This window comes from Nasonia vitripennis, chromosome 3 (genome assembly GCF_009193385.2).
Source record: "Nasonia vitripennis strain AsymCx chromosome 3, Nvit_psr_1.1, whole genome shotgun sequence".
Classification (NCBI taxonomy): domain Eukaryota; kingdom Metazoa; phylum Arthropoda; class Insecta; order Hymenoptera; family Pteromalidae; genus Nasonia; species Nasonia vitripennis.
In genome coordinates this window covers 17,102,488-17,111,909 of record NC_045759.1, presented here as the reverse complement: position 1 = coordinate 17,111,909, position 9,422 = coordinate 17,102,488, and the positions used below count along the sequence as shown (strand labels likewise).

General features: G+C 34.5%; 1 protein-coding gene across 4 annotated transcripts; it reads left to right on the top strand.

Annotated features, from left to right (window-relative positions):
* LOC100122527 (endoplasmic reticulum resident protein 44) lies at positions 1–5,619 on the top strand. Of its 4 annotated transcripts, none has more exons than XM_031927767.2 (7): positions 39–317; positions 795–876; positions 1,052–1,207; positions 1,600–1,900; positions 2,035–2,082; positions 2,351–2,646; positions 2,730–5,619. In XM_031927767.2, exons 1-7 carry the CDS (start codon positions 261–263, stop codon positions 3,068–3,070), a joined length of 1,281 nt encoding a protein of 426 aa, XP_031783627.1. In that variant the 5' UTR covers positions 39–260; the 3' UTR covers positions 3,071–5,619. The 4 variants fall into 4 exon arrangements, with proteins under 4 accessions (XP_031783629.1, XP_031783627.1, XP_031783628.1 ...); XM_031927768.1 differs by lacking the exon at positions 39–317 and adding an exon at positions 415–712; XM_031927769.2 differs by lacking the exon at positions 2,035–2,082 and having other exon boundaries at positions 1–317.
* The last annotated feature ends 3,803 nt before the right edge of the window (positions 5,620–9,422 follow it).

Sequence of the window (9,422 nt, the reverse complement as noted above, 5' to 3'; positions counted from 1 at the left end):
TGGCCATCGACGCCATGTCGAAATGGTTCTAGGCACAGGCCTGTGACAGACAGGCCTGCCCATAGCAGAGAATACAGTCAATACACGACGACACCAACACCTGCGCGCTACGCCTGCCAAGTGCCACTGCGTTCGTGGCGGTTGGCCAGCAGTTTCGCCCGCAGCGCGTCTATCCGCCCGCTCGATGTTGCTGGCGCGTCAGCCGCGATCGACTGCTCTTTAAAAAATTTGCCTGATCCGTTTCGAAAAAGCCGAGCAACATGCTCTCCTACTGTGATAGCCGAGCCGCGAGACTCGTCGGCATCGTCTGCCTCCTGGTGAGTTTTCTCTGCTGTTTTCTCATACTCGCGGTATAGCAGACACGAAACTTCGACGCTCCACCTGATGCCATAGAGACGTCGCGCTACGCGCGCTCTTAGCTCCTATTCTGCAGTGCCACGAATCTGTCACGCGGCATCGGTTATCGAGTTTATTGCTTCTTCCTGAGTAGCCACTGCACATTGGGATTGCTGACAGCGAATTATCGGAGTTTTTATTATTGTTTATCGAGGACTTCACATAACCTCAATGCGCTGCCTCTTTATAACCTCGAAATTAGCTTCGTTTCGTGTGTTTTTTCGCGTTTTCTATTGACCTGATCGCGTGTCAAGTTGCTATGGCAGATGTATTACGTTGTTGTAAACTCCATTTTACATATGTTGCACTTACTGCGGTTGGCCATTTGTTTCATAGCTTAGCACCGATCAGAGAAGAGTGCATAGTGTATAACTGTATTTCTTTGTCTATTTCTACAGATATTTGCACAATGTACGAGTGTGAGTGGCGAGGCAACAGGGGCAACATCTCTTAATCAAGATAATATTGATATGACCTTAGGTGAGTGTCAGGATCATTGAATTCATCCAGCTTTTATAAGTTCAATTATTATTTATTTAATAGAGCTCTTATGCCTAGCTTGATTCTCTACATATTAATAGTACTGTGTTTAGCATTATTCGTTACAGCTTTATTTTAGGAATATTACTAACACAATGTTTCCGTCTCTTTACAGCCTCTACTGAACTAGTTTTTATTAACTTCTATGCCGAATGGTGTCGATTTAGTAATATGTTACAACCTATTTTTGATGAAGCCTCTGATAAAGTAAGGGAAGCTTTTCCAGAAGCTGGAAGAGTCGTCATGGGAAAAGTTGATTGTGATAAAGAATGTAAGTATCATACCAGTTCTGCTTTTCTTTACAGAAGAAATGTTGTTGACTCAGCTGTGTTATCGTTACTAATATTTGTTTTACTTTTTGAATATCTTAAAATGTTTTCGAGTAGCTATAATTATTATATATGTTATTTAGAATTCTGAGGAAAAACTGAAAAAATGTTATTTGCTTTCTAAATAGTGTTAATCCAGAGTATTTAATGGCACGTCATGACTTCAGTTTCATTTGGCTTTAAAGATAAGAGACACAATGACTCATTAGTGAAGGTTCTCATCTTACGAGAACTTCACATTTTTAAATATTCGATAAAACATACTTCAAAATGTAATCGTAAGAATTGTTATTGTTTTGAAAAAATTCTAATATTTTAAACTTGAATATTCCAGCATCCATCGCATCAAGGTTTCATATTACCAAGTACCCAACCCTGAAAGTTATTCGAAATGGTCAACCCTCTAAGAGAGAATACAGAGGACAGCGCTCTGTTGAAGCATTCGTTGAATTTATCAAGAAGCAGCTTGAAGACCCAATCAAAGAATTCCACGACTTGAAAGAACTTCGGGATCTCGACGATAAAAAGAGAATGATCATTGGTTATTTTGATAGGAAAGAAGTTCCTGAGTACCAGCTTTTCAGACGAGTTGCTACAAATTTGAAAGACGACTGTCAATTTCACGTTGGCTTTGGGTAAGAATTTATCTCTATTTTTATGATAACGCGTCTAATTAAAAGCTAGTTTCCACTAAACTCCATTGTTGTATAACAATGCACTAACTTAGTAGTTTAATATTCAAAATACTGTATTTGCTTTATTTAACAAGCACGTGTTCCAAAGAAAAATGTGATATTGGACAGCATTTACCTTTGCTGTAAGTAATTGAACCAATATTTAATCAAAGCTGCAAAACTATATCTTATGTATGTGATTACATTGTACCTTATTTCTGTTCAAGCACCAATTAATTTTATTATTTTGATACCATATTTACTATTTTATTATTATTTATAATATGTTAAGTACACAATTCGAAATCATTGATATTATTTACCTTTTCAGCTCTTATTATTTATCATTATGATGCTTGGCGGTCATAATTTATTTAAACTTAAAAAATTAACTTTAATTTCATATTTAAGGGATTCAAGTAAGGCAATGCATCCACCTGGTCAACCAATAATAGTATTCAGATCCGACAAAGCTTTGTCAAACGACGACGATGAAACATACCACGGTAGTTTGACCAATTATGATGAATTGAACATCTGGGCTCAAGAAAAATGTGTTCCTCTTGTCAGAGAAATCACTTTTGAAAATGCAGAAGAATTAACTGAAGAGGGCTTGCCTTTCCTAATTCTATTCCATGATTCAAAGGATACTGAAAGTGTAAAGCAATACAAGGATATTGTTATGAATACTATGTATGATGAGAAACGTAAGTAAACAATAATCCAACTTTAACAGTTGTTATTTTTATAAAATAGCACAAGCTTATTTGTTCTCTATACTATTTCACAGAAAACGTAAATTTCCTAACCGCTGATGGCTATAAGTTTGCCCATCCACTTCATCATTTGGGAAAGAAATTGTCAGATTTACCACTGATTGCAATTGATAGTTTTCGACACATGTATTTATTTCCAAATTTCCAAGACATTTTTGTACCTGGAAAGTTGAAAGCTTTCTTGCAAGATCTCTACTCTGGTAAATTGCATAGAGAATTCCATTATGGTCCAGATCCTAACAACAATAAAATACCTCAACTGGAAGGAAAAGTGCCAACCTCACCACCTGAATCTACATTCAAGAAACTAGCGCCTAGTAAAAACAGATATACGTTGCTTCGAGATGAATTGTAAACTTCACGTGTTAACGAAATCTGATCATGTAACAAAATCAAACAAACGTATACTGAGAGAAAAGAAACATTGCAGCAAACATATATGTTAACTGTTAACATAGGCATGTTCGATTTGAGCCAATAATACGTATGTTAATAGTTAACGTAGCTTTGTTATATGTCAAATAGCTGTATGTTAATAGTTAACATATGGCTGCCTATTACGATTTTTCATAGACTTTATGAAGTAATCAGATAAAAATTATTAGAAAACACACTTGTATGAATTTTATTAATACTGAGTAACTTTACAGTGATATAATGTCAAAATTCAAAATTTTGTCTTTCATCGGCCTTTTGGGTCTATATACCAGATCTGACAGTTCTAGAGATAAATAATAAGTGTCATTCCGACTGATTCAGCAACCTCTGGCATTTCCAAAAAGGTATATGTCAACTAGTTTATCACTATTAGTTCAAAAGTTATTTGAAAAATTCAGTAGTGTGTTAAACATCATATCGTAATCATTCATTTTTCAGATTTGTATTTTTCCAATAACTTTTGAACTAATAGTGATAAACTAGTTGACATATACCTTTTTGGAAATGCCAGAGGCTGCTGAATCAGTCGGAACGACACTTATTATTTATCTCTAGAACTGTCAGATCTGGTATTTAGACTCAAAAGGCAGATGAAAGACGAAATTTTGAATTTTGACATTATATCATTCCAAAGGAACTTTGCATGCTTCCTTAGGTATATTCAGTTGCTTTCGTTCTATTATTTATGATTTATTGATTATTCATGATAAATAAACCCTCAAGAATATTTTTTGTATGAAAGAGGATGACGGATTTTGAGGTTAGGCGGTACGAGAGAAACGCCATCTGCACGCAACACTACGCACGATAGCCATGAAATTCATATGTTAACTATTAACATACAGATATTTCCCGCAATATTTTGTATGTGTACTATAGAAATCTATAGTATACATACAAACTGTTTTTGTTTGGTATAGAATATTTGTAAGATGTACGATGACGAATATATCAGCAATCATTGTTCCTAACGTGTGTAAATGTTTACGGCAATGATATCTTTCTCTCAGTGTAGTAGTGCTATGGTCACCTACATCCTGTATAAAATAATAATTATTTTATACAATTTTTTGACTCGGGTCAAGAAAAAAAAGTTACATATAATTCTGATCGAGTCAGATAGATCTATGAACTTAAAACTATTTTAAATACTCTGGGTACAGTTTAAAAAAACTTCCAACCAGTGGCAGGAATTTATATAAATTGCATAGCATCGGCTTCAATGAATTGTGAAATTGTTTTCTAGAAGATTATAATTTTCATGCGATGCCTTTCTGAGCGTTCAACTCCTATTTTGCTGTATATTTAGAAACTTATTATTTGTAGCAAAGATATAAAAGTATGTATGCGTGAGTGTAAAGTTATTGAGTGCACAATGAGAGACAGTTTCTATTCACATGTGCTGCATACTTACGCGTGGATAGGCGATTTAATAAAAGTCAATCAATTGTATGCAGCAAAGTTTTTGTGCCCTAAATTTTGATATATTTTAAATTTATCGGTCAATGCATGGGTTTTCCGCGCTTTCAACATAATTGTAAACCAAACTAGTAGAATCGTTTAATCAGAGAATGAGGTGCGGATTTGGTTGACTGATCTGTTGCTTCCGATTTATCTTCAAGTGCGAGGTTTTATACTGAATGCAAGTTTTTGAATCATGTCTACTAAGATTCCTAATAATCAAGTTTTTTAAGGTCTCACAATATGAAACGCACAGTTTTGGAGATAACAGATTAGTTCTTCAATGCTGTACATAGAGTGAGCATGATTATTTATTATTTTACCGATTGCTTTGGAAAAGCTATTTAATTGTTTTCTCTTATTGGGGGTGCGAGTTTTCTTTGTTGTCAAACTTTATAAAAGTCATTCCAGTAATATGCAGTCGAATTAAGCAGTGGTTTACTTGAACCTTATAAATCGATGTAATTATTATTTCATCAAAAAATATATCTTTGTATACAAAAAAGAATTATTACTAAAGAAAAGTATCGAAATTATAAATATTGTCTATTTTTCGTTTTTGAATCATTGAATTTGTAACTATTAAGTTTGAGAGTTACGTGTTATGCATAGTTTACTTTAAAATTATACTTTATGTTATACATATATGTCATCTGTTTAATAAGATATGATATTTTTTTCGTTTAAACTTGAGAAATTCTAAATCGAAATTCCGATGGAGCATATTTCGAGTTTTGATACTCTTCAGTACGAATCTTTATACTTTCTAAAATTTACATTGTTTTCTACATCGATTAATAACAAATAATAAAAATACTATCACTTTGCTTCATCAGATACATTTTCAAATAAAATATAAAAACAGTAGAGAGCTGCTTAGAGAAAATATTCGAAGGTAGTCAAAGTAGAGATTCTGTAAACTACATTTTTACAAATCAACTTTTGCTAAAGAAAAATTCTGTACTTTTTATTTGTAATATAATACATCATATTCTAAACAACTCATCTTTGGAAAATTTCTTTTCAATCAATTCTTTCAATGCTATAACCAAATCCCGTTTTATAGTACGTCTTTTAGTTATCAATTTCAAGAGCAAACATGCAAATATAACTATCAACAACATATTTCAGTGTAATAAAAAATCCTATCAATAATGGCATATATATTTTACCTCGCATCGCCCGGTATTACGCAGGTCACCAGGGAATTTGCTGCTCTCGGATGCTCCACCTTCAAGTATTCAAAACCTCAGGCAGAACTCCGTCTGATTTCCATCTGAGCAGTTATGCCACTAAATATTTTTCTCTGCCAATGCAAAATTCTACGAGGACCAGAGGAGAATAAAAGTACACAACAACGATGATTCCATTATAAAATGGCTGTATTTAGGGGTAACTCGATACATGTATTACATTCCACTTGTATGTGCACGCCATTGCCTGCGTAGAATGCCGTGTTCTAATCTTAGGATACATGACATTACACGTAACATGATTTACATACACGTAACATCACACATACGGCATCGCACACATTTCGCTCTTTCGCTCTCACACACTCGCTCTTGCTCTCCCCCCTCGTCGCGCGAACCCTTTTCTCCGCGTTATTCATCCCTTTTCGTTGGCTCTCACGTTTCAGCTCTTTCGCATCAACAACTTCATTGTATCCCTTCGATTTTCCCCCCTCAAGCGCCTCTTCTTTTTCCTCGTTTATGTTTGCTTTCTTTTATCATTTTTATTTTTTAATATTCAACTCTTACGACGAAACGTGGATGGAGCATCCGGTTCTCTATATACGTAATGATTTTTCGAAATATCTCGATCCCGCTTAAAGCTCCTTAGAAAATACTTTACGCGTTTTTTTGTTTGTTTATACTTTATATAATATCGTTAGCAAATGTCTCAACAAGTTTTATTACATCGACGAAAGAAGAATAAAAGCGATGACGATGCGCCATACATACGTACATATTACGTAAATGCGCATTTCGATTGTTCGTACAAAAGGCATAAACAGTGTGTGGGTAAAGATTCGAATCCAGAGATATGTATAACAAATGTAAAAATATTACTTTACGCGATCGCGAGTGTGAAAATGAAAGGAAAGCGCGCGCGTGTGTGTATTACAAGCATTATGTAACAAGCTTTCTTGTCATAAAAATGCAAAAATTAAGTTCAAACTAGAGCTGGCAATTTTTCTCCCACTTATTTTGTTTCAAGGTTTTTCCGTTTATGGAAAAAATTTACGTTTGAATTGCTCGAAAAAAAAGATCGTGATAACCGCACACATGCGTACAGTCACGTTATTCGCACTGACCGCGCGAGCGCTCAATATGTTAATCGTCGAAAGTAAAATTTGTAATTTGCGCGCGAGGCGTCTTTCGTTACACATAAAACTGCAGCGATAAATCTTGCCAGATCCAGTTGGAGCGCGAAACTTCGTTTGAGCTTTTGTACCCTTTTTTTCGAACGACTCCATACGCCAGCACGTTTCGCCATAAATTCTGCGGCAACGATAAATTTGCCTGGTATAACATACTCGTCGATCTTTAAAATCGTTTTTATTTTTTTATTAAGTGCATTTCATTTTAAATATATTATTTACTCTAGAAAAATAAAGTCGCCGGAGCCGCGGCCGCGAGACGTGGCGCGGACTCCCGGTTTTATTGATAATTTCGTTTTTATTATGCAAAAAACGTTATTACAACCATTTTTTTCCAAGTAAAAATATAAACGTGTATTCTCGCTCCGTTTCTCTCGGATTTTACTTTTGCCCAATATGCTTGGATATTGTTACTTTTTGCATTCCTGGCGATTTCCACGTTTCTTTTACTCTCAGATAATTGTTATAAACTTCAAAGAAAACGTCGCAGTCGTCGTTGCCGGACTCTTGGCTGATCTGTACGTTTCTTGTATTACACGTTACCCGATATCGACACACGATTTGTATCCCCATGATCCCATCCCGCATACTTTGTCAGTGCTATTTTTGGGTTATAGTTTTCATTTGCGACTTGTACTCGATTTTTTTAGTAAATTAATGAAAGACATTTTCTTATATTCTTAAACGATCGTTTGCGCATGACCCTTTTCTCGTTTCTTCTTGTCCCTTTGCATGCCAGCCGTGGAATATTACAATATGTGCTCTTATCACTTCTATTTATCGGTTTCGTTTATATTTCTTTAATAAATGCATACACATCATGTTCATACTGCTCGGAAAGTATGCTTTGAAAGGCTCATCGAACATTTTCAGTTATTATCTTATACGTATGTATTATATGTATAGGAAAAATTATTACTTCTCTCGGTTACAAAATATATAGTTGTTATTATAGCGGATACGTTATTCAATTTGTACGAGATTTTCTCAATTGAGCTTTTATTTTTTATTATAGAAGTGCGTGCATGATATTTCAGTGTATTTTTCAACTATATCTGAAAAAATATATATTTATTTTTCGATCTATACAGTGCGAAAAATTAATAAAACATCTTTACACATGTGTAACAGGTGAATCAATAAAATCGTAGATTTCATATAATTTTCGTATAACAAATATATGATAATGAATATATTATTTTATAGATATTTTTTATATACTTTGAAGATCAGCTTTTATGTGAATTCATATGATCATCACAAGAATAAATGATTAATTCAATGCAGGTACTACAAATCTAGATATTTGTCATGTTCAAAAATATGGCTCTAGCTCTCCGTATAATACTGCCATCAATTTCGATATTATATTTATATTATATAGTTTCATTTTTTTCTGCTTTTGTCAAAGATATGCGCCTTCAACGAAAAACCGATCAACAATTAACGTGAAAATTCGGATGTAGCCTTGCAAAGCACACTTTCCGCCTAAATATTGGTTTGTCTCGTACACAATTAGACACGCAGTCGCGGAGGAACTAGCCGTCGAAGAGCCTCGAGGAAGAAATAATCACCATTTTTTATTGTGTAAAACGCGCGCCTTAACGTCGTATTATAACAGGAGAGTAATAACGTAAACCAATATAACGTCGGCGAATCCGTGCCTGCTTTTTTCGTTTTTACTAAATTCGCACTCGCAAATCTATGCCCGTTGATTTCCCCTAAAATGATTCCGCGATTATTTATCATAATTATAATATTATTATTTTTTTGTTTATTTTTTACTCGTTATATGCATAACATCCAAGATATATTATATGTTTCCTTTTGAAAGCTAAAAAATCTCTGCTCTCTAATTTCATCATGATTTCTTATTTCCTTTCGGTAAATTCACGTGTCTGTCTTATACGTAATTATTAAATCGATATATAATAATAGATTATTACACATTTTTGCGTATTTTCGTTACCCTTCCTCTTTAACGTAGCGTTTTCGCACATCAGAGCGTTTTTCGTTTTCTTTTTGCGCTTCACTTTTTTGTATATTATTTATAGTGAGCCAATCGACCGGTACTGGTTGGCAATACAGCTATACCGATTAATTTGATTTGATTGTTATACTTCCGTGTTCGACCGTCAGGCTGAATAAGACTGTGTTTGCAATGTGTTGTAGTGTGTGCGCGATCAGCGATCCACGTATAAATTATTCTATACACAGCGCGCCAATGTATCACTGGCTGATGAACTTGTCTTTTATCGAACGTAACTTTTTTTATCGTCATATTGGGAAATCGTGTGTAATTTGCGCGTGTCACACACGGTCTCGTTTCAGAGTATTTATCATAATGTAAATCAACAAATAAACGAACGCGCGTACAATAATTGCCTTCGCAGGCTTCTTCGATCGTGCTACGCTATTTTTTTTC

What these genes read in the sequence shown, in the direction of transcription:
- LOC100122527 (XM_031927767.2), top strand. Translation starts at nt 261, where the DNA reads ATGCTCTCCTACTGTGATAGCCGAGCCGCGAGACTCGTCGGCATCGTC. An exon ending in CAATTTCACGTTGGCTTTGG is followed by an intron (nt 1,901 to 2,034) that starts GTAAGAATTTAT and finishes TTATTTAACAAG; the next exon opens with CACGTGTTCCAAAGAAAAAT. An exon ending in TACTATGTATGATGAGAAAC is followed by an intron (nt 2,647 to 2,729) that starts GTAAGTAAACAA and finishes ACTATTTCACAG; the next exon opens with AAAACGTAAATTTCCTAACC.